Source organism: Salvia splendens, chromosome 7 (genome assembly GCF_004379255.2).
Source record: "Salvia splendens isolate huo1 chromosome 7, SspV2, whole genome shotgun sequence".
NCBI classification, from domain to species: domain Eukaryota; kingdom Viridiplantae; phylum Streptophyta; class Magnoliopsida; order Lamiales; family Lamiaceae; genus Salvia; species Salvia splendens.
In genome coordinates this window covers 17,920,201-17,946,463 of record NC_056038.1, presented here as the reverse complement: position 1 = coordinate 17,946,463, position 26,263 = coordinate 17,920,201, and the positions used below count along the sequence as shown (strand labels likewise).

Genomic DNA, 26,263 nt, shown 5'->3' with positions numbered 1-26,263 from the left:
AGAACTGAGGTGATCGGTTCGGTCATCGGTTAACCGACTAACCGATGACTGAATTATCAGCCCTATTTTATGGGACGGAAAGAGTAACAAATAATAAATGTAATTAATAAAAAAAATGCATACGATCTTTTTTTTTTTCTCTTCTCCCACATGGCAACTACACCCCCTTTTTCTTGTTTATCTTTAGCACTAACCCCAACCTCTCCAGCAGCGCGGGACAGAGTACGTAATAGCCCGTATCCATTTATGGAAATTGATACACAAAAAGGTTTAAGTTGTGTTGTGTGACAATTCTCTTTCCTATGTGGTGCGTGCTTCAACTGGTCAGGAGGAACCTAGACCTAGTTTTGTCATTGGGACTTGTCTAACCTTCATATTAAAACCTCAACACACTACTGGCTAGTATAGTGGAGTAAGTATCGATCCCACAAAGATGGAGATGACGTGATACACTTGTGAAAATATCATGGAAATGGTTGGCTTTCTGATACACTCATATTGCACTGTTTTAAGGCCTTTATTTGGTATGTTTTGAGTGTCAAAATTGCATTACATGTCCATTATATGCATATTTTATCTAATTTGGTATTTTTACGTGTTTTGTAACAAATGTACAAAATAGATCCTAAAAAGATAGTAAAAAGTCGAAGATGGAAATCTGGAGTATTCGAGCCAGCCAGCGGTCCACTACACCTCAGCCATTGACCGCTGCCTCTATAGCGGTCCGCTTCGGAAAATAGAGCTGAAAAGAAGAACACGCCTAGCGACCGCTGATTTAGATCCAGTAGCTACAGAGAGATTGTCAGCGACCGCTGAAACAAGTGCAGCATTCGCTGATCGAGAGACAGAAGCTACGGATTTGTAGCGACCGCTGAACATAGTGCAGCGGCCTTTTGAAATTACCATATTGAGGAATTCGACCTTGAGGTTATAAATACCCCCTCAAGCTTCATTAAAGGACCTTTTGTTGCCTAATTTCCAGAGCATAATATTTGAGAGTTCTTCCACTATTCATCAAGATCCTAGGCGTTTGAAGTTGGATTCAAGAGAAGATCAAACTACAATATTCAACATTTGGGTTCTATTGCTTTAGTTTTCACGTTTTCTATGTTTTCCCTACAAACTATGTTTTTAGCTTATTAAATCATGTGTAACTAAACTCATAGAATTCTAGGGATGTGTTAATAACGATTTTGGTTTATACAGTTCCTATTTACTCCCTCCGTCCCAGCCTAAGTGAGACGTATTCCTTTTTGATACGTCCCAACCTAAGTGAGACGTTTCCTTTTTTGGCAACAATCAACTCACTCATCTCTCCTACTTTATCCTCTCATCTCTCCTACTTTATCCTCTCTCTTACTTTATTCCCTCTTTCTCTTTCTTACTTTATTCTCTCTTTCTCTTTCTTACTTTATCCTCTCTCTTACTTTTTTCTCTTTTTCTCTTTCTTACTTTACCCTCTCTCTTACTTTACGACTAATACTTTAATTCACTAAACACCACTACCTAAATTCTTGTGCCAAAATAGAAACGTCTCTCTTATGCCGGGATAGATGGAGTATTTAATATCCGTTTTATTCATTACTTTGCTTCTATTCTAAGTGTTGGATAATTGCTTCATGTTTGATTGACACATTCTATGATGATCTATTGACTTGCAACATAATCGTGAGAGGAGGTTTGCGAGTTAGAAGAGCTTAGTTGACGTTACAATTAGCTTCCCTTATAACGACACTGTTAATTGAGAGCGAGAACATTAAGAGTCTTAGGAGCTTTTAGGAGTTACTAATCTAGGATTGACGCCCCTAGTGTCTGTAATCCACTTTGTACCGCATGGACAATAATTATGTGACTCGTTGTAGTAAAGTATGAATTGTGCTAGGGTGTTGTAGTTGGATCTTGTATAAACCATAACCCTGAAAGCACATCCCTGGAATTCTCTTATCTCATCTATTTTATCTCTGTTATTTTATCTGCAATTGTTTACTTGCTTTCACTCTTTTCAATTTTTTCTTTTCAAAACCCAATAATCTTTGTTTTTCCAAATAGTAGAAGAAGCCTAGTAGAGAGTAGCCAGTGTGTGATAGTTTTCCCCATTGATCGATATCCGATATTGACATTTAGATATACTATTTACACTCTGTATACTTGCAGGTTTATTTAGTGATAATAAAAAGTGCATCACTTGCTGCCACGCAATTGTGGAGTTGAGACTAAACTTCTGTTGACTCAAATGAAAACAGGATCTTTACCTAAACTGACCAGAAGGTCGGGTGTGACTTAAAATGCAACATGTTAATAAATGTTGAGAGTGAATATGGAAGACTTAACTGCTAGAGTGCACCTGAAATCAAAACCTATTGGACTAAACTTGTTCAGATTGGACTAGACAAAAGGTAAAAGCAACAGGGGATTACTGGCTACCTAACTGCCTAGGCGCAGAAAAACTGAAAAAGTAGAAGGTACAAAAGCAATAAAGTAAACATATTCGGTCCCACTCTTGTTTCTGACATTTTCTTCTTCACCCTCTATGGATGAATTCTTAAGCTAAAAAATGCATTATTTAACTTGAAAACAAGAATGGAAGCAGGATAATCTAAGATCTACGTAAACTGGTGAACATGCAAGATTGACTAAGAGAGCATAATTGAAACCAAGTATTTTCTCAAACTTTTACCAATTAAAGCATGCAAGGAGCTTGGAAACAACGATCTACTCCAAACTAGACATAATTAAGCAAGCATCAAAACTTAAGCTAAGAATGACACAAGATGAACAAAACAAAAGCTTTGTATCTTAAAACGAAATCAAGATCCGCGGTTCCAACAACTAAATGAAATCAAAAACGAGTTTTAACTACAGAATCTGGAAACTAAACAGTAGCAAAATTTAAAACTGGAATGATAATGCAAATGATAAAGTAAGACTGTTTTTGCTCCTAAGAACGGTGAAACTACTGCTAACTAGAACGACTGGAATGGAACTGGCAAGATGAACCCCTCTCCTCCGGCTGGTGGCCGAAGGCTTCAAGTGGCGAGCTGGAGTGAAAGATGGTGAGAGGTGAACGATGATGATGAGTGATGTTCCTCCACTTCACGTTAAGTTCTCTATTTATAGGACAGCTTGACCTCAATCCCTAGGGATACTTCTCTCTTGCAAGCTCAATCCCTAGGGATACTTCTCTCTTGCTTTGACATTTGTTCCCTTCAGAATCTTCTAAGCTAGCCTCCCCCTCTTGTGCTCTAACTCTACGGTGCAGTCTACTGACCAGTTTGCATCTTTTTGCTTCTTTTCACTTGATTTGCCTTCGACACTCCTTGTACGAGTTTAGACTTTTTTCCTAGACACTTAGCAACTAAATTGCGCATATTATTTGTTTAAGCCCCTTCAAACAGACTAGAAACCACTTATGAGAAATCTTTTCTTTCTCTTTTACTCTATCATTTATGGGTCCCATAATCTATTACATTATTTTAATTATTTTTTCTTTTCTACTCTTATTTTTATCAATTACTCCCTCCGTCGGAGTCTCATTTATGGGTGGCACGAGTTTTAAAAAATGTTAAAAAAAGTTGGTGAAAAAAAGTTAGTGGAATAGGGGTCCCACTTGTATATATTAGTTTTAAATGAAATGTGGGTAAAATGAGTTAGTGGAAGGTGAGACTCTATTACCATTTATGGTAAAAGTGAACCGGGACTCCTATTCACAGACGGACTAAAATGGAAAAATGAGATTCCTATTCACAGACAGATGGGGTACGTATTAAAACATGTGTCATTTTCAATTAGCCTATAGTATATAAAAAAAGTCTCGTTATTCATGTCCCCCCCAATTGAAAAGATTGCAGAAATTTGATAGAGGTCTACTTGATGGTACCAGTTTATGTACCGAAAAAGACTTCTAATTCCAAAATTGTAAACTAGTACTCTTTTCTCTTTATACGTATGTCGATTTGATTTACACTAGAAAAGTTACAACTCAACACAAGTTAAATTGCGTTTAGTTTAGGGTTTAGTTTCTCTACATCAATTACCCGTCTTTCTTATTTATGTACTTATTCATAAACATTTACTCAATGCCTAACTAATATTCCCTCCGTCCCATAAAAGACGACATACTTAGGTAATTGCAGGAGATTTTAGGAGATATTGTTTTGTGTGTTAAGTGGATAGAGAAAATAGCATATTTATATTAATGTGAGAGAGAACTTTTTCTAAAAATGGAAATGTGGCATCTTTAGTAGGACAAATTAAAAAGGAAAGTGAGACATCTTTTATGGGACGGAGGGAGCACTACATTTCCATTTTTAGAAAAAGTTCTCTCTCACAAGTCACAATAATATAAATATTGTATTTTCTCTTTCCAACTAACACACAAAACAAAACTTCCTAAAATCTTATGCCGTCTCATAACCACAAGTGTGACATCTTTTGTGGGACGGAGGGAGTAGTAGTTTCTTTTTACCATTTTAGTCTATTTAACAAAATTGAATCACTTCTATTTTTAACAAATTTTTCTTTTTTATAAAAAAAGATTTATTGTCTATTAAAAATACTTTCAATCACTTTTAGTTTTATTTCTTACATACTTTAATTCGGCATTAAAGCCCTCGTTGTCTCCAAAATTTCTAGTTTTAAACGAAACGATGGAAGGAGCATTTAAATTTTATTTATTTATTTTCTTCATGTGTTTACTATACTAACTGCTAGTTTTTTATTTATTTATTTGGCATTAAGGTTCTTGAGAAACGGAAAAGTTAAGCAAGAAATCTATATGGCAGATATTTAGACAACTTTGATATTTTTGTCAACCAAATAGGTGAAAGTAATTAAAGAGCCCTAAGAGTATCTCCAATTGAGGCTAGCGGACCGGCTAGCCGATTCCCGGCGCTGGCCGGTCTGCTAGCCGAACCATTGTAGGCGGCGAGCGGAAAAACGGCGAGAATTTCAGTGAGCGCACGCCGATTTTTGAGCGCTGACCGATCGGCTGGCCGCCATTGTAGGTGGGCGATCGGCGAGCGATCGGCCAACACTTTTTTTTTCGAAACACTATATATACGCTATTTGCACGTCATTTTCATTCGCACCGCTTGTTTTAACGAGTTTTCTCTCTCACTTAATTTCTGTACAAGAGCAATAAAGCAAAATGGAGAGGGTTTTTTTTAAAATTAATGTAATTTTTTTAATTAATGTAATTTTTTTAATTTCACTATTATTATTGAATTTTCCCGTATCTGTGTTTTAAATTTAATTTCGTATTTTGTGTGATTGTTAATTATTTGTTTTTTATAATTTTGTTTATTGTTGCTAGCCTATTGCTTGTCCAGTTACTTATCCTGATAATGTGGCATGGAGAGTTTTTAGTGCTGATAATGTAGCAGACGGAGTTTGTGGCTAGCCTATGGTTGCCTATTATCATTAGAGATGCTCTAACAACACGTTCAATTGGATGTTTCAAGGGCACTTATATCTCAATTAAATTTGAGAAAGTTAAGTTTTGACTACTGAATAGTTCCTTGTAAACCAATTGAACAATTCCATGAATAATCATTAATGGGTCTTTTACTATTTAATTCAAAACCATTTAAACCATCCACGTATCATGCATCTTCAATATATCTTTTACGATTTAATTATGAAAAAGTAAAATCTATGTAATACTTTGATGTATTCAAATGAGATAAGTTAAACCATATGCCACCATTACTTTTAGCGATCCACTATTATTATCTAAAAGAATATGAATCATACCTAAATACTTTTAAATCTTCGGTTCGTAATACACACACATCGGAATTCATTTCTTATAATCCAGGACCCACGATGTCAAATTTGAATCTCATAATCCATCAATCATTTTATAGACAGAATACAAATAAAACATTATATATTTTAGAAATAACTCAAAAATAAACTCTGAATCTTTTAATATAATTGTAATTAATATTGGTCCAAATTTGGAACAAAACTCCCATTTTATGTATTCGTGGACGGATGGAGCACATCTTTTGATTGTCGCGTCAACTTAAATTTTGTCAAGTTAGATCCAATTTAATGAAATTTTAATCATGTGATTTTTATAATTACAGACTAAGAGCATGCATTTCCAACTAGTTACTTAAACCAAATCTATTTTAGTGTAAATATTATATGAAAAAAGTAGTGATTTTAGAGCATTTGAAATTATTTATACCAAACTCAAAACCACTTTAATGTAATTGTAAATAATTTTACTCAAAATATTTATCACATTAAAAAGAATACGGTACTATTTTTATCCACTCAATTCTTATACTCACAAAATCTAAAAAAATTATTTGGGTATGTTACCGTAAACCCAAAAATAAAAACTCTTTATTAAAACCAAAAATGTAATGGACTTTAAAATTTTCATTGTAACTATTTTCTTACTTTATTTTGAATTTTGGAGTATCAATAATTATCTTACTTCAATAATTTATACCAAACACAAATATAAAAGAATATTTTTAGATCCACTTACTTTTTTATATTCACAAATTCTGAATAGTAATTTAGGTTTATTATGTTGTAAATCTAAAACAGATATATGTTGTTAATAAACCTAAAATGAGAAAGATTTTGCAACTTTTTTATATTCACAAATTCTGAATAGTAATTTAGGTTTATTATGTTGTAAATCTAAAACAGATATATGTTGTTAATAAACCTAAAATGAGAAAGATTTTGCAATATGATTGACTATGGTCTAGTGTTTCTCGAAAAATAGTTTAAGTCGAATCGGCATAGTCAAGTTTTTGTTTCGAAATATCTATCCATAGGTATTAAGTATAGCAATTAATTTGCTAAATTTCAAGAATTTTGAAAAAAAAAAAGAGACTAGATTCTTGTTTAGAAGAATAAGAAATGATAATGAAGTCGATAAGAAAGTGATACGAGGATGAGATACGTTAATCTTGCTTAAATGCGTCAACTCCACTAGACCACTACTCCTAATCGCAGTGAGGTCCTGCCAAACACCATTTCTCTCACTCCCTCTCTCTCTCTAAATACATAGTACTATTAAACACCCCATGTGAAAATCCACACAAAACCGACCTCGCCAAATGCAATAAATCACTCTGTTTTTTTGTCGAGTGTTTTTCCAATTCAAGAGATGTCTTTCCCGGAGTCGAATAATCCGGGTCAGGACCCGTTTAAAGCTCTGACACTCATCATACCCAAAGACAAGACCCGCGACGCTCTCACCACATCCTTGAAGCCGGCGATGGCCACAATCGTAATCCTCTCCATCTCCCTCGCCGCATTCTCCGCCATCTACAGCCCGACCCAACCCGATTTCTTCACCTGGCCCGAACCCGACCGACCCGACACGGCCCTCTTCGACTCCGACAATTCCCCCACCAACGTCAGCCACCTCGCCTTCGGCATCGGCGGCTCCACCGCCACCTGGCCGAGCCGCGCGCGCTACTCCGACCTCTGGTGGGAAGCCGATGCCACGCGCGGATACGTCTTTCTGGAGAAGGACCCGAGCGGGTCCGGGTCGACCCAACACGGAATTGAGCACCCTGGTCTCGTCGGAGTGGCGGCGGTTCCGGCGGACGGCGGGGTCGGAGGCGGCGGTGAGGATAGCACGGGTCGGGTCGGATCTGTTCCGGGTTGGGTTGCCTGGGGTGAGGTGGTTCGTGATGGGGGACGACGACACAGTGTTCTTCCCGGAGAATCTGGCGGCGGTGCTGGGGAGGCACAATCACCTGCGGATAGTGTACGTGGGCGGAAACTCCGAGAGCGTAGAGCAGGATGTGATGCATGCGTACGGCATGGCGTTCGGCGGCGGGGGTTTCGCCGTGAGCTACCCGCTCGCGGCGGAGCTCGCCGCGGCTATGGACGGATGCCTCAACCGCCACCACTACATCTACGGGTCGGATCAGCGGGTTTGGGCCTGCATCGGCGAACTCGGAGTCGGCCTCACCCTCGAACCGGGTTTTCACCAGGTCCGGTTTTTACTAATTTAATTTATTTTACAAATATTGTGACACCAGGCGTTCTGGATGACATGTGTCTACAACTAGAATTGGAACAATTTTGTTACGTACTTCCTGTAACTAAGGGCCTCTCCAACCAATCCCAGAAACCCAAATTTGCCGTTGAAAACACCTCCTACCATACTGCAAATCGCATCCCAAATCGTCCTTTTTTTCATTTTTGAACAGTGATACGCCAAAGATGCAGTAGCACTGTAGCTACTGCATTTCACTTTTTGAAGTTCCTGCAAAATTGCACTTGGCTCCCTCATCCTTTGTAATTTCGAATGGAAGCAACGGCTATGAAGAGTTGTAGATGGTTGAAGAAGTTGTGAAGGAAATTTTGAGATGCAGTGAGGAGAACGAAAAATCAGAGAAGGGGAAGAAGAAGATAGTGGCGGTGGGAGAGAGAGAAAAAATTAGGTTTAAAAATATATTTAATGGCATGGGCTAATTAAACCACCTCCAATTAAATAGAGAAAATCGGGTTTATAGGGTGCTTTACGTTTAAAATAACGTAAGTGTACCCATTTTGTTATCTCTTCCATACATGGGAAAAACGCCACCCACATTGGCGTGTTTTTAAGTGAAAACGCCACCCGGATTGGCGTGTTTTTAAGTGAAAACGCCACCCGTACTGGCGTTTTACAATGTTGAACCGTATGTCGTCGTATTTTATGGAAATACAGGTAGGTTAAAAACGCCGACATGGTTGGCGTTTTACATAAAAAAAACGCCGACGGGGTTGGCGTGTTACGTAAAAAACGCCACAGCCATCTGCGTGTTTTATGCCTAAAAACGCCACACATGTAGGTGTGTTTATACCCAAAGAGGCCTATGGAGTTGGCGTCTCAACCATAAACACGGCTACCCCTTCGGCGTGTTTGGCTGGAACCAGTTATCAATGAGAACTCTCCCATAAGCGCGAACCCCTAATCATTTTCCCTCCCCCAAATGCGAAAAACCTTCCCCAAGGCGAAAACTCGTTAAGGAAACCTTTGCTCGGGTCGACCCGGTAGTGGATTTGAACGTGGAGATTTCGATTTTGGCTCATTCTTCCAAACATTAGTCTTCCTATTAGGTTAGTATGTTTAATTTTTGTCTCATTCTTCCAAACATTAGTCTACCAATATTTGATTGATTGTTATGCTAGTATATATTGTAGTGTAATTTATATAATTATTTGATGGATTGTTATGATAGAATATATTGTAGTCTAATTTTTTACCAATATTTGATAAATTGTTATGATAGTATATATTGACGTGTACTTAATAGAAATATTTTGACCAATTTTTGGCTCACTCTACATTATTATGAATGTGAAAATAAAACATATTTATTTGTGTTTTACATTATTGCAGATAGTATGACGTGTGTGTCAATTTATATTAGGGTGGAAAGATAATTTCCGGACCAGTTATTTCATATGATCCTCCTTTTGCAAAAGGATTCATTATGTTAGTCTACGATAAGCTTGTGAAAACAATTTGTGAAAGGATGAGGATAAGCATATTTGAAAACAAATTTCAAATAGTATGGAGACGTAATATATTCTATGGATCTTCAGTCACATTTATAGGTATGCTACTAGAAGAAGTATGCATGCCACTAATGTTTAGTGAGAGTATGGCTACAGGAGGTCAAATTGAATTATATGTTGAGTATTCGGCAATTACTCAACAAAATAGTCATCATCTCATAAGTTATGATGTTGGTACGTCTACGAGAGGCCAAGAACCATGTTTCGCTGCAACACAAGATTTTGATTTTGGAGGCGTGCATTTAGGGGACAATGACCATTGTGATGTGGTTGAGGACATAATAGGTCATGATAAAGCCGACTTTCTTGATCCACAATCACCTTATGATTCTGAAGATGTCGACCCGGATAGTACAGACTCAGATGGTGATCCGTCGGATGATAAACAATTTGTTGCTTCAAGACCATCCATTCCAGTTGGAGAAACAGCAGCTGAAGAAACAATGGTTGAAGAAACAACAGTTGGAGGAAGAGCAGTACGAGGAAGAGTAGTTCCACAGTTCCCACAGCCTGGTATGAACTATTTTTGCACCTTACCAGGTCCATATGATAGTTTTGATCCAAAAAACTTTGAGCCTGCTGATCCCAATGGGCATTATTGGAGTGAAAAAGATCCGAGCAATGTCGGTTTGCATACTAAATGTAGAACGAATTTGGAATTGAAGTCAACTGTGACTTTTTGGCATTTGGAAAAAATCCGACAATATACAGTTGCTGAAAGTAAAGGAAAGAGATGGCATGCAGTTTGTAAGTGGCCACAAGGAAATCCGAAGGATACCTCATTACCGAAATGTTTATGGGAGTGCCGAGCAACATTGAGAAAGCATGATGAACACTGGCAAATTAGAGTGTTTAGCACTGCTCATACTTGCATGGGGGACCGTAATTATAATGGGCACGCTAATCTTCCGTCGGGTATGATAGCATTGAGTGTTCGACATCAGATAGAAAACGATCCTTGCTACAAGGTAAAAGCAATTGTGGCGGATATTGAAAATAGATTTCATGTGAAAGTTAGGTATAAGAAAGCATGGTATGCTCGGAGGACAGCTATTGAGCTTGTGTATGGTTCGTAGGAGTGGAATTTCAAAGTTTTACCTGCTTATTTGAATGAGTTGCAAAGACAAAATCCTGGCATAATTGTCGAATGGTTGCATGATTACAGATTAAGCAACAGTATGAACAAGGTTTTCAAGTACGTATTTTGGGCTTTTGGTCCAGCTGTGGAGGCTTTTCAACTATGCAAACCAGTTTTAACGGTTGATGGAACTCATCTACGTGGACGATGTCAAGGTAAAATTCTTATTGTCGTTGGATTTGATGCTAATAAGAAATGTTTGCCTGTTGCATATGCCATTGTTGATGAGGAAACCATAGAAAGTTGGAATTGGTTTATGGAACGTATTAGACTTCATGTAGCCAAGCATGAAATATGTGTAATATCTGATAGGCATGTGGGAATCAAAGATGCAATGAATTCTCCCATATGGAAAGAAGAACCCAATGTCGGTCATCACAGATTTTGCTTGGTACATGTTAGAAAGAATGTGCTGCAGAATCACAAAGGTATCATGGTCAAAAGACTTGTTTGGAAAATAGGTATTGCTACCAAAATGCGCAAGTTTAAGAACAGACGTCGTTTACTTCGAGACATCAACAACGAGGCTTTGCAGTACCTTGATGCCGTGGAGTTAGAAAAATGGAATTTGGCGTATGACAAACACAAAAGATGAGGTGAAGTGACCACTAATATGGTGGAATCTTACAACAATGTGTTGAGAGGTGCAAGACAACTCCCAATTAAATCTTCTATTGATATGATATTTTGGAGGACAATAGAATGGTTCAATGACCGGTCAATTGCATCAACACAGTGTGCCACACCACTTACCCCGTGGGTGCATGAAAAGGTGTGCAAAAACGATGTAAAAGGTCAATTACATAATGTGAGAGTACCAAACACAATTGCAGGGCTTTATGTGGTTCGAACAAAACGTCGAATTGGTGGAAAGGGTGGTAATAAGTGGAAGGTAAAGTACTTGGAGTCGAACTGCAAATGCCAAAAGTGGCAGATGTGGAGACTTCAATGTTCACATGCAGCGGCAGTTGCGCGGTTTAGAAACGACAACATGTTGTTGCTTGTTGACCCCGTATACCACACAAGTGTTTGGGTACACCAATATTTTACGGTGTTCAATCCACTCAGACACCAAGATTATTGGGACGTGCCTGAATGGACTTTGCAGTGTTCACGAACTCAGCTAATGCCTCGAAGTCGCGGTCGATACCGTACAAGTAGGATTCTTAATCAGATGGATGTCCGTGAAGCTGACCAGCCACGAGCCCGACGCCGTTGTAAACATTACCGTCAACCAGGTCATGACAGGCGCAATTGCCCCACTTCTTGAATGTTTGGACTTATGCATTGTGTAATATTTGGAATTATGTATTGAGTAATATTTGGACTTATGTATTGAGTTGTATTTGGACTTATGTATTACGTACTATTCGCATGTATTTTATTGTGATGGTAGATCGGGTGAGTAAAATTATAAATAAGTGAGTTCACCCGACCGGGTGTTTTTGGATTATCAAACACCCGGTCGGGTGAACTCACTGGAATCCAAATTGTTCATTATGATTTGCACCTACCTGAAGTATAAAACGCCAACTAGGTTGGCGAGTCATTACAGAACATTGCAATCCGTCATAGAAAAAATTGACCAAAAATTAATCCAAGTGTAACACGGCAATGGGACTGGCGTCTTTCATAAAAACGCTAGCCTAGTTGCGCGTGTTTTGTAGAAACGCCAAATAGGTTGGCGAGTCATTACAGAACGTTGCAGTAGAAAAAATTGACCAACATTATTCAAAGTGTAACACGCCAGTGGGACTGGCGTTTTAAATAAAAACGCTAACCTTGTTGGCGTGTTTTCTAAAACGCCAAGCAGACTGGCGTTTAAATACAGAATGTTGCCCTCCGTCGTGAAAAAAGTGGACGAAATTATTCCCAAGAGTAACACGCCAATGGGACTGGCGTGTTTGTGACACACTATAACACGCCAATGGGACTGACGACTTTCATAAGAATGGTTGCATGAAATTGCAAGCTTCCATTTTTTCATCCATATAAATAAGTACAACACGAGGGTGTATCAAATTATCAATATAAATAAGTATAAAAAGAGGATGTATCAAATTACCAATATAACACGAATATCAATTGCATCATCAAATACAAATAGTTGGAATTTAGTTTATTCGTCTCGACGTTTCCGCATAAAAAGGCTCCGTATCCCCTTCCCAATTCTAGATGTAGATCTAGGGATCCTAGAGGGAGGAGTATCTTCAACAACATCGTTCTCTAGATCCACGCCAAAAAAATCATCTCGCACAGACGACCGCGGTGGAGAAGCGTGGATATCACTGAGGCCAATATCTTCTCCTGTACCACCGGTGTGGCTGACAGAATGACGGCCTCGAACTGCAGATCTAGGTGGAGGTGGATCCACAAAATCGTCATCGGAGGAATATACGACCTGAGATGACGACTCTCCGCAGGCAGTTTTCTTCTTGGTTCGTCGTTTTCCCTTTTGCCTCACGGGTACGTCCATCTCCATTGTAGAGCGCTGGGAAGGACGGTAGTCCATCACCTCAGCCTCCCCGGATATCTGCAATCCATCGTCAACCATCCTCGAAATGGTTTCCAAAGCCGGATGTTCTGTCATATCTTGGCCACTTAGAAAGTGGCGTATGTTGTGAAGCGTCTCCACCTACAATTTTCAAAGTTAATTACATATCATAATATGAATTTAAATAATTACTAGTTTTTGCAATTTACCGCGAAGTTATGAGAATATGCCGTTTCGTGGAAGCCCTCTTCAGGATGCACACCAGGTTTGGTTAAATACACCACAGTTATTTGGCGAAACCAATTCATATATTCATCGGTTGCAACAAGCTCCATAGTGTACTCCACATCAGTCCACACCAAGTCGTGGCTATTGTCCCACTCCTGTATATGATGGGCATGCCACTCAGCCCAATTCCGACCAGATTTTCCACGGCGATCCTATTTCGTAAAATCAGAACCGTAGAAGCGGTGGACGAGCGGGACATACGGTTGGACAATCCCAAATTGTCGCAACACTTGTTGTGGCAGGTGTGGCTCAACCAGATTCCAGAAAATAAGAGTTGTTATCGACTTCCATATAGGACGACCAGCAACACAACATTCCGGCAAGTTCCGCTGGAGATAAGGCCTCCAAATAAACTACATGTGAAAAAAATTTATTCAAAATAATTTCAATCAAAAACAACAAACAAAAAATAATTTATAGGTATATGAATTATCTGGTTGGCGTGCATCATGGAGAACTGATCTCGGAAATTTTCAATACAATGCCCGGGTGCTTTTACATATGACGCCGGACCATTCCATCTAAAAAATTTAAATTATGAGCGAATAACATGAAAATTGAAGAACATTAAGCATAAAAACTGAATTAGTGAACAACTTACGCGCTTGCACATGGTGCGTAGTCTATAAGCACGGGATTTAACATCCTCGGTCTAATATTTGAGATTTTCTCCCAAGCCCACAGCTGTAACAAAGTTAAAGCTCCACCGACATCGGTCCTCTTAGCAACGGCAGCTTCACACAAATTGTGGTACAAGCAAGCAAGCATCGCACCACCCCAGCTATAGTTAGAACACTGTTCTATATCCATGAAAAATTGCAGGTAGAAGAACGGAATTTTATTTCCGGAGGTGTTCGTGATCATCAGCCCACCAAGTAATAGCAGACAATAGATACGAGCCCGTTGAGCATATATGTTGTGATCGTGCTCATCATTCAGCTCAATCCTCAATTGATTTGATAAGCTTGTCTGCTTCCAAACCATTTCTTTCAACTCAGCTGCGTCTGCACAAATCCTAGAAAATCCAAACACACGTCCTTCCAATATCCCACATCCTTCGTGGGGATGTAACCTGTCACAGCCTCTCCGTCAACTTTGAGGCCCCATAAGACCTCCACGTCTTCCAATGTCACAGTCGCTTCACCGACTAGAAAGTGAAACGTGTGAGTCTCTAGCCTCCAACGTTCAATCAATGCGGTGATAAGATGGTGGTCAATGTCCTTTGGTTGACAACACCTTAATATACCACCGAACCCCATCTGGTCCACTACTGCCAAAACATGGGGATGTATGGGAACATCCCAAATGATTCCTTCATATCGTCGGTAGCGTACATCTTCGGATGGAACTCCTGCCCATATGTTATTAGAGACGTGTTGTCTCTGAAAATACAATACAGAAGGATCCGCAGGACCGCATAAGAGCCGAGACGAGAAGTTAAAGATGATGCGATAAATTACCTACACAACATTCATAATCCAAATTAAACAATAAACAAACCTAAACAATTTCAATAATTAGAAACAATTTAATCCAATATCACAAAATGGAACACCAATGTCAAATAATTCACAATACACAACTTCACCTACACAACATTGCACATTCAAAATCATAACACAATTCACACACACAAAATTAACAATTCAAACTAAACAATATACATCAATAATTTGTCACTAGGGTTTAGGTTTATAAGCCAAATAAAACCCAAATAAACCAAAACCCACATAAACCAAATCAGTTTGCCCACTTTTTAAGCTATAACAACCCTAGGGTTTAGGTTTATAATCAAATTTATACTCTAGCTAAACACCAATATCTCAACTATCTCAACAATACACAAATTCACTTAAACCCAAACAATGCAACATCAATTTCAACTCAATTCACAACCCATTACAAACCCTAGCTAACTATCCGACAATTACTCTAATAATGTAAAAGATAAGCATACTAACCGAAAAAAATATACGAATTTGGGGAAAACTAGCACCGATTGATGAATGGAGGACGAAATCACGGAGAGGAGGGCGAAATCGCGACGAGGGGCGCTGCTTTGGATGAGTTTTTCGCGAAGTGTGTGGTGTGAGTTTTTTCGCGATTTGGATGAGGCTGCTATATCATTCTATATAAACACGCCACTCATGTTGGCGTTTTTCTATTATAACACGCCAACCGTGATGGCGTATTTACCTAAAGACGCAATTCCCTTCGGCGTTTCTAATTTCCTAAACACGCCAACCCTTAAGGCGTTTTTTAATTATACACGCCAACCCAGTTGGCGTGTTTTATTTAAACTGTATTTGGAGAAAATACAAGTAAAATACGAGGACATTATAAAACGCCAACTATGCTGGCGTCTTTACTTATAGACCCGCCAACGCAGGTGGCGTTTTTCCCATTTATGGAAGAGAAAACAAAATGGATACATTTACGTTATTTTAAAGGCAAAGTAGCCTATAAACCCGATTTTCTCAATTAAATATTACGTTTAGTATTTATTTTTGGATTTGAGAATCAGAGATAGGCTAATTAATTATTATATGTATAAATGTAATAATGTCTAGTATTAATTTTTTTTATTGAATGCATAATATATATATATATATATATATTATAAATAATTGTATCAAATTATTTAATTATATTTGAAAATTATTGACAAAGTGTTGTGGAGTGAATGTGTAATTAAAATAAATACGTAGTTAAGATTGAAAAAGTAAAAAATGTAGGTGAATATGAAATATTCTTTTGAATTTTGAGTTTGGTGTAAATGATTTGAGTAGAATTACTGTTTGATGTGATAAACTGGAAAAATGAGTTTGAGTTTGATGTAAATGATTTGAGTAGAATTATTATTTGATGTGATAAATTGGAAAAATGTGTTTGGGTTTGGTGTAAATAGTTGGGGATGACCTAGATTCCTCTAACTTTGTTTTTTTCAGTGATTAGTTTTTAGTGAATTTTAATTTGTCTATTATGAAATCTGAATGTTTGACTAGAAGGTCAAATTGTGATGACTTTATAAGCATTGGAAAGGATAATCAGCCGTAAACTTTGTTGCAGAATGTTGGTGGTGTCTCTACCTTACCAAGACACGTGGCTGAATTGTAAAGGCTGTAACCTGCCACGTATATTCTCTTTCTTTAACTGGCCGGCTTTTACGGCTGGCCTTAGACATGCCCACCGGTTCCGGTTCCGGCGGTTAACCGCCGAACCGGAACCGGCGGTTCCGGAACCGGAACCGGAACCGGCGCAATATTCCCGAACCGGAACCGGCGCAATTCGGTTCGCGGTCCGGTTCAGGTTCAAGATATTTCGAACCGGAACCGTCACCGAACCGGCGGTTCGGGACGGTTCGGAACCGGCGGTTAACCGTGGAACCGCCGGTTCCGGCGCTGAAATCGAGGCAGGTGGATGAGGGCCGGTTCCGGCGCTGAAAAACGGTCGAAACCGCCGGTTTTTTCGGCGGTTAACCGGCGGTTAACCGGAAAAAACCGGCGGTTAACCGCCGGTTTAGTGACTTTCGAGGCGGCGCGGATCACGAGGCGACAATGGAGCAGCTTTTGCAGACGGTTCGTTGACCGAACCGGCGGTTTTATTTCGGAAACCGGCGGTTTTGGCCCGGAAACCGGCGGTTCCGCCGGTTCCGGCGGTTTTCCGCCAAAACCGCCGGTTTTGTGAAAATTCAAATTTTTTTTTTTTTTTTTAAATTTCAAATTCGAATTCTTCCATTTTCCCCCTCATTTTTTTCTATAAATACCCCCCTCTATCCTCATTTACATTCACCCCACTCTTGTGTTAATAAGAGTTTCTCTCTTCAATCTCTCAATTCTCTCTCTTTGTCTCCAATTTCTCATTTGTGCTATTGTGCTTCCATTTAATTACGCAATTGCTACTCTTATTACGCATTGTTATACACTTATACAGTTATACTTGTTCCCGTAGTTCTATAAGTTGTCTTTCTTTCTCAATTACTAAAACAAAAAAAAATATATTATTCCATATTTCTACATTTCTACATACCATTCCAATATGTCTTCATCCCGAGAAGGTCGTGTTGATAAGGGAAAGGGAAAGGCCAAGAGGCCATCTCGGAGATCCGTTATTGATGAAATTTCTCAAATGAACATGGATGAGTGGCAGGTTAATATTTATTATCTACTAATTTCATTAATTTTGAATTACATTTCATTATTGTTCATAATTTTATTTTGTATTTACAATACAAATATTATTTTGTAGGCTCGAGAAGAGCAAGATGTGGCACATGCTATTGCTCTCTCTCGCTCTCAATACCAAGGCGATGCTTATGTTGGTACCGGTAGTGGTGCTCCCGGTCGCGGTGCCTATTCCCAACAAAGTCCAACCCCCGTGAATGTTGATGAAGACGATGATGATGATGATGATGACGACGAGGAGGAGGGGGAGGAGGTAGAAGAGGTTCAAGAAATGCCACCCCCACCACCACCAAGGAGTCGGCGTGGTCGTGGTGGTCGTGGACGTGGACAACCTCCTCAACCTCCTAGACCAGCTGAAAGGTCTTTAACCTCAAACATCTTCGTGAAACATTTCAAGAGGGTACAAGATAGTAACGATCCAAACACTTATAATGTGTATTGCAACTATTGCGAAAACGTATACACATTCCGAAAGGGTGGAGGGTACGGTACATTTACCCGTCACCTGGAGAAAGCGCATCCGGTCGAGTTTGGTATCGCTCCAACCCAAACTCAACTCAACTTTCAACATGGAGTCGGAAGTGGGACGACGGGTTCATCCCAAACATCAGGTATGTGTAGCAATACTCTTTTGAAATATGATCACAAAAATGCTCTTAATGTGATGTCTAGATTTGCCGTTATGAAACATTTTCCATTCAATGCTTTTGATAACGATGCTTTTGAGTCGAGTATGCGGCAAGTATATAATGCCGCTGCAAGAAAATTGAGTCGAACTTCAATGACGCGAGCCGTTGTTCGACAATGCATGGAAAAGAAGGCGCAATTAGGTACGTTTATTATTAACTTAGGGCATAAAGTTTCTATTTGTTCTGATGTGTGGACTGATTGTTTTTGTAAAAATTCGTATATGGGCATCACGGTGCATTTCGTTGATCACAGTTGGACTTTAAACAAACGTTTGATTGCATTTCGGGAATTTCCCGCACCACACACTGCACAAGCAATTGCTCAATTGATCATTCAAGTTTTGAATGAATTTCAATTGATCAATAAAATTTTTTCTATTGGTTTTGACAATGCTAGCGCTAACACTGCTAGCATAGATGATTTAATCAGTGCATGTTCTCCTGTTATTGATGGTAAATATTTCCATGTGCGATGTATTGCCCATATTTTGAATTTGTGTGTTCAAGATGCCATCGATTTGTGGCAAAAGTATGTTGATCCTATTAGAACTGCTGTGAAGTTGATTCATAACAAAGCTCCTATTGGTAGAGCTTGGAAGAGATATTGTCATGGTAAGCAATGCAGGTACACCAACTTTCGTTTGGATGTTTCAACTCGGTGGAACTCGACATATGATATGTTGGAGTCGACTTTGAACCACATTGAGTATTTATGTGATTTTTTTAGAAGTTGTCCTCATGTTCCTTCTGATTTGATTTTGATACCCGCTTGTTGGGACCACAGCATGGATTTATTTCGATTATTCCGCGCTTTCAAAAATGCCACTGTTGAGTTATCCGGTGTTTATTATCCTACTTCTGTGCGCGTTTTGGAGCATTGCATGTATGTGGCAATTGGTTTTAAAACTTGTGTGAAAAATACTCAATTCGTTGAGTTGAAGGCTATTTTGTTTTACATGGTTGAAAAATGGTTAAAATATTTTTCACGTATTCCAAATGTGTTTTTGATTGCAAAATGCTTGGATCCAAAGTGGAAGTTGCATGGTGTTTATAAAATTTTAGACATGTACTATGGTTGTTTGCACGCTTTGGATTTTTCTCAACTCCGCGAAATGGGCTTGACAAGAGGAGAATGCTTCGAACTAAGTATTCCGGATGTTGATGAAATCAAACATAGGTTAGATAGTGCACTTCGTTCTCTCTACGCGGAATATGAAATGCGGTATAACACCGCTCACCAGGTACGTGCTCCTCCTAGTCCTTCTACATTTGATTTTGGTGGAGGGGATTTTTCCAATGTCATGATCGATCCCGACGTAGTATCACAATTGCAAGATCTATACGGTACTACAACCAATAGGACTAGAGCGACTAGTGAATTAGATATATATTTGGAATCGCGCTCTATTTTTCAAGATGCAGGTCCTCCTACTCAACAAATTGACGTCCTTAATTGGTGGGGAACACATGACAAAGAGTTTCCGATACTCTCCATCATGGCTAAGGAGATATTCGCCGTTCCCGCTTCCACCGTCGCCGTTGAACAAGCTTTTAGTGTCGGCGGTTGTGTCCTAGACGACAAAAGGAGCAATCTCTCCGCCAAGAACATGGAAGCCACTATGTTACTTGACGATTGGGCAAAGGCGGACATGAGAGCACAAGAGCCGGATTTCGACTTCCGTGTAGAGAGTGATGGTGAAGAATTTTCTTCCGATGGCGATGACGAGGTCAGAAGCGATAGCACTCAACATTAGCAATGAGTCGACGGGGGCGGTGAACGGCGAGCACTGCCGACCAAAAAGGTAAGCAAGGTAAGAGAACTACGTGGGCTTTGATTCCTCAATAAAATTGTGGATACGTAGGCACCTCAACTTAAATTTGAAAAGTTTAACTTCGAAAGTTTAAGTTGAGCTCAAGCCCTTTTCAATTTTTTTTTTTCCCCCTATTTCATAGATCATTCAGGATGCGGCTATGTTGTACTTGAAGATCATTAAAATATATTCCCCATTTGATAAATATCAAATGCGGAATATATTTTAATGATCTTCAAGTACAACTTAGCCGCATCCTGAATGATCTATGAAATCTTACCTTGGAATCAACCTTTTTTTCTTGCAAAATGTTGCCCATTTTCTAAGCAAACACATATCAGCACGCTATATACACATTGCTGCATTGATTGCTTTGGAAGATCAAATTGCCCCTATTAGAAATGTAGCAATGTGTATATAGCGTGTTGATATGTGTTTGCTTAGAAAATGGGCAACATTTTGCAAGAAAAAAGGGTTGATCCCAAGGTAAGAGAACTACGTGGGCTTTGATTCCTCAATAAAATTGTGGATACGTAGGCAACTCAACTTAAATTTGAAAAGTTTAACTTTGAAAGTTTAAGTTGATCTCAAGCCCTTTTCAATTTTTCCTTTTTCCCCCCCATTTCATTTTTTTTTAAATTTACCTTCCGAGTCCGACGAGGCGACGAGCCGACGCCCGACGACACTTGTAAATTATATTACATTGTTGTATGTTGTTGTATTGTATACTTATGTATTGTAAATTGTAATGTATCGTTGTCCGTTACAACTTACAACTCAAAATCAATAAAATTTATTTCATTTTCTCCTTATTCGTCTTATTTGTGCTTGAATTATGCATTGTCTTGTTCCGATTTGTTGTATAAAGCCAAATTTCAAATTTAAAAAAAAAAAAAAAAAAAAAAAAAAAAATATTGAACCGGCGAAACCGCCGGTTCAATAACCGGAACCGCCAAAACCGCCGGAAAACCGGCGGTTCCGAACCGGAACCGGAACCGCCCGGTTTTCGAACCGGAACCGGAACCGTGAAATAGCCTCACGGTCCGGTTCCGGTTCCGCTTCCGCCAAAACCGGAACCGGCGGTTCCGAACCGGAACCGCCGGTTTTCGAACCGTGGGCATCTCTAGCTGGCCTTGCGTTGTTTGTTTTGGACATAAAAATAAACGCACTTAATTACTCCCTCCGTCCGATCTTCTCCTTTAGAGGTACCCATCATGTAAATTTATTTTGTATTTTAAATATAAAATAAAATAAAAAGAGAATAAAATGAAAATAAAAGTGTTTTTATTTTATTAATGAGTTATCTTGATGGATAATCTTCGTTGGAATAGAGGCAGTATATTTATTTACTAGTATTTCATTACAGTTTTATGATATCTAGTGCTTGGTTTTTTCGTCTAATGTTTGGACTGTAGTGTTTAGGTGAGGTTTCAATTGTCTTCAGGTATTAAATTTTCTAAATACATTCAAACAATGTATTCTAATTCTAAAGTTACAAATATTTCAATAATTAGTTAAAATTGGATGGAGTGATGAGGTGGTGGTGGGAATTTGAAATTGGTCGATCACTACTTGCTGAATGCAGGTTTCAACAGTAATTGTATAGGGCCTAAATGTCAAAAAGTGATGTATTATCCGTTAAAATTTCCTAAACATGGCTTTGTTAATTCTTAAGTTTCACATTAAAAATAAATACTCCCTCCGTCCCACATAATTTGACCCAGTTTTTCATTTCGGGACGTCCCACATAATTTGACCCATTTCACTTCTATCATTTTTTGTAGTGGACCCCACATTCCACTAACTCATTCCTACTTACATTTAATTATAAAACTAATATATAAAAGTAGGACCCACATTCCACTAACTTTTTCAACTCACTTTTCATTACATTTCTTAAAACCCGTGCCCGGTCAAAGTGTCCCAAATTATGTGGGACGGAGGGAGTGTTAGGCATTCTTGTATTCATCTAATGAGCGCAGCGGAAATTGCAGACAAGAATAACAGATCTAGATTCATAATCATATTGCAAGTTGAGCACGTAATACACAACGGAACTAAATCTTACTTGTTGTGTTTTCTTCTACGATTGTGTCCTGCAAGTTGAATCCACTACTATCGAGGTCCACGTGTATTCTGATCCGATGCAGGAACAATTCCTCGGTACAATTGCTCTACAGAGAAAGCTAGGAATTCTCTACAAAGCTTTACGTATTTTCTCTCTAATGTTACGATATTTCTCATCTCTCACAATGGAGAATAAATAACCATTATATAGACAAAGAGTCATTAGGGTTTCATGATTGTTGGGCTTATGGACTAATTATAATTGTAGCCCAACTATAATTATTTAATCCATATTAATCTAATCTAGCCCATATCCTTTCAATCTCCCACTTGGACTAGCATTAGATATAATACGCAGTTCCAACTTTGTACCCTTGAGCGGATCAAAATATACTTATAGTGTGACCCTTTTGGCCCTCATTATCGACGACGGTCTAATCGAAGTCTGCACAAAACTCTTAGATTGCGTTGGCAGCGTAGCTCGATATATGAAGGACGCTTACGTGAATTCGGTAAACAAGCCTTTACACAAAGTTTATAGTAACATCCTTTCATTCACGAACCACCCGATTGAGCCTAAGATTTGTCATGTGTCATCCAAATAGCTCAATCACTTTATCTCATCTTTATTAAATGACCCATTCGATCATATTCAATTACTTTAATTGAATATATCTTTGCATTGGCCAATGACTTAATGGTCAAGTAATATAGAGAATTTGAGTGTTCTCTCGAAATTCTAATCGAGGAATGAATCTCATTCTTGGCTCAACTACCATTTCCATTTATCTTATTATGTACCCAACACAAGTCCGTGTCTTAATCCTCCGAGGGGAGGCAAAGCGTTGTACAAGGTCAAAGCACACCACTCAACAAACAAAATGTGTAATGACCTCAGATCCAAGGACTATTACATACTTCATGTACTAATAAACTGTAGACACTCAACAAAACAGTTTAATAGTAGGGTATACCAATACTCTCCAAAGTATACCATGTGTCCATAACGAGTATCTAATATCTCATAGTTGTGAGAACAACTACATTCTCGAAGAATGTGATGCAAACCCCATGCTAACCTATAACATATCATCAATATCCAATTCTTGATGATCATTGGTTAGAGCTATTTTAGAATTATACTATATCATTAATGTCTCACACCATTAACGACAGTCATAATTCAAGGGAACAAATATTTAGAATAAATGCAAACAATTTAAACAATTATTCCAACAAGTGCACAAAACCCATAGAAAATAAAATTTTCATATAATGTGATCAAGTAATATTGTCTCAACACAAAATGTTTCTAAGACATATAAAACTGTAACTCCCACTTATTCAAAGCCAATATACCAACATGCATAACACTTAAGCTCTCAAAGTGCTTGTTGTGTTTTGCTATACATAATGGTTTGGTGAAAGGATCAGCCAAGTTATCATCAGTGGGTACTCTTTCTAATTTTATGTCGCCTCTTTCAATTATTTCTCTGATCAGATGATATCTTCTGGAAACATGCTTGTTCCTGTTCGTAGCTCTGGGTTCTTTTGCTTGCGCAACAGCACCAGTGTTGTCACAATACAAAGGTATTGTACTATTGGCACTCGGAATGACACCCAGTTCTTTAACGAACTCTAACAAAGCAACAGCTTCTTTGGCAGCTTCAGATGCAGCAATATACTCGGCTTCGGTGGTGGAATCGGCAGTTGTACCTTGTTTGGAACTATTCCAACTCACTGCTCCACCATTGAGGATAAAAACATATCCAGACTGAGACTTATAGTCGTCATGGTTTGTTTGGAAACTAGCATCAGTGTACCTAGTGACTGATAACTCTGGTTGTCCACCATAGACTAAGAAATATTCTTTAGTCCTTCTAAGGTACTTAAGAATAGTCTTAACAGTTTTCCAATGTTCCTCACCGGGATTTTGCTATAATCTGTCTGTCATGCTAAGCGCACATGCCACATCTGGCCTAGTAGAGATCATGTCATACATAATAGATCTTATAGCCGAAGCACACATGATCCTTTTCATGTTGTCTATTTCTTTGTCATTACAAGGACAATCTTTATTTGACAATACAATGCCATGTCCCATAGGAAGAAAACCTTTCTTAGAATTCTCCATTGAGAAGCGCCTTAGCAACTTGTCTATGTAAGTGGATTGTGATAATCCTAACATCCTATTTGGTCTATCTCGATAGATCTTAATTCCAAGGATATAGGAAGCATCACCTAGATCCTTCATCATAAAGTAACTAGACAACCACTCTTTCACGGATTGCATCATGGAATGATCGCTTCCCATAATCAAGATGTCATCAACATATATGATAAGGAAGACAACGTTACCATTCTCGCGTTTACTATAAACACATGGGTCCTCTTTGCTTCTGACAAAACCAAACTATTTGATTGTTCTGTCAAAACAAATATTCCAACTCCTCGAAGTTTGCTTAAGTCCATAGATGGACTTCTTTAGCATGCACGCTGCATTCAGCCTTTCTTTCGATACAAAACCTTCAGGCTGTGTCATATAGACATCACCTTCTAATTCTCCATTGAGAAATGCGGTTTTGACATCCATTTGACAAATGTCAAAATTGTAGTATGCAGCAATTGCAAGTAATATCCTAATGGACTTGATCTTAGCAACTGGCGAAAAGGTTTCAGTCCGACTGGATTCCATGTGACTTCAAGTAATCAAGAAATTCTCGGCTCAAGTATTCCCCTCCTTGATCTGATCGAAGAGTCTTGATACTTTTCCCAAGTTGTTTCTCAACTTCACACTTAAACTCTTTTAAATTTATCGAAGGCCTCCGATTTATTTTTCATAAGATACACATATCCATACCTTGATAAATCATCAGTAAAAGTTATGAAGTACGAATAACCACCTCTTGCTTGAGTTGGAAACGGTCCACACACATCAGTGTGAATCAACTCTAGCAAATCTTTGGCACGCACCCCTTTCCCAGAAAATGGTTTACTTGTCATTTTTCCTTTGAGATAGAATTCACAAGCTCCATAGGATTCTAAATCAAATGAAGTGAGATAGTCTAACTTTCTCAATCTTGCTATTCTTTTCTCATTAATATGACCAAGTCTGCAATGCCAAAGATAAGTTGCATTATTCGTATTACTTAGCTTAGGTCTTTTGTTTTGCACATTGAGAATATTTCGTTTGTATTCAAGTATATATAATCCATTTTCAAGAGTGGCATTTCCACAAAACAATCCATTAAAAGAAAACGAGCATCTGCTGTTTGCAAAATGGAAGGAAAAACCTTCAATGTCTAACATCGGAATGGAAATAATATTCTTTGAAATAACTGGAACAAAATAACAATTATGTAAATTTAGTCTATGTCCTGAGGGAAGATCTAATCTATAAGTTCCCACGCATTCGGCAGCAACTCTTGCTCCATTTCCAACACGCAAATCAACTTCCCCAGGTCTCACTTTCTTGCAGTCACTTAGACTCTGCACATTATTACAAATGTGTGAGGCACGAGCTGTATCTAATACCCAAGATTATGAATTATTCATAGACATATTTATCTCAATGACAAACATACCTGAGCTCCCACTTTCTGCACCTTGTGCCTTGAATTTTGGGAAGTCTCTCTTCCAGTGTCCCTTCTCATGACAGAAAAGACACTCATCCTTTGATAATTTCGACTTCTTATTGGCCCCTCCACTCTTAGGCTTTAGAACAACATCCTTAGATGCTTTCTTCTTCTGTTGCTGCTTATTCTTTCATTTCGAAGACTTCGCAGAAGAGCTCATCATGAGCACAGATTTTACCTTAGCAGTGGAAGACTCATAAGTCTTAAGCTTATTGTGCAGCTCTGGCAGCCCAACCTTCGTGTTGTTCATGTTGAAATTCACAATGAAATTCTCAAAACTACTAGGAAGAGACTGCAAAATTAGATTTGTTGAGACATTTGCGGGGAGCACCGTTCCAATCGATGCTAACCTCTCAATCAAACCAATCATTTTCAGCACATGCTCAGAAACCTTGCTTCCATCATGAAGCT

The 26,263-nt window shown here is 38.6% G+C and overlaps 1 protein-coding gene across 1 annotated transcript; it reads left to right on the top strand.

Moving 5' to 3' along the window:
- The first annotated feature begins 6,970 nt into the window (after positions 1–6,970).
- On the top strand, positions 6,971–16,653 carry LOC121811499. The gene is made up of 2 exons (XM_042212372.1): positions 6,971–7,973; positions 16,536–16,653. Exons 1-2 carry the CDS (start codon positions 7,473–7,475, stop codon positions 16,581–16,583), a joined length of 549 nt encoding a protein of 182 aa, XP_042068306.1. The 5' UTR covers positions 6,971–7,472; the 3' UTR covers positions 16,584–16,653.
- Positions 16,654–26,263: the final 9,610 nt, after the last annotated feature.

What these genes read in the sequence shown, in the direction of transcription:
- LOC121811499 (XM_042212372.1), top strand. Translation starts at nt 7,473, where the DNA reads ATGCCACGCGCGGATACGTCTTTCTGGAGAAGGACCCGAGCGGGTCCG. An exon ending in TCGAACCGGGTTTTCACCAG is followed by an intron (nt 7,974 to 16,535) that starts GTCCGGTTTTTA and finishes ACTTTGTTGCAG; the next exon opens with AATGTTGGTGGTGTCTCTAC.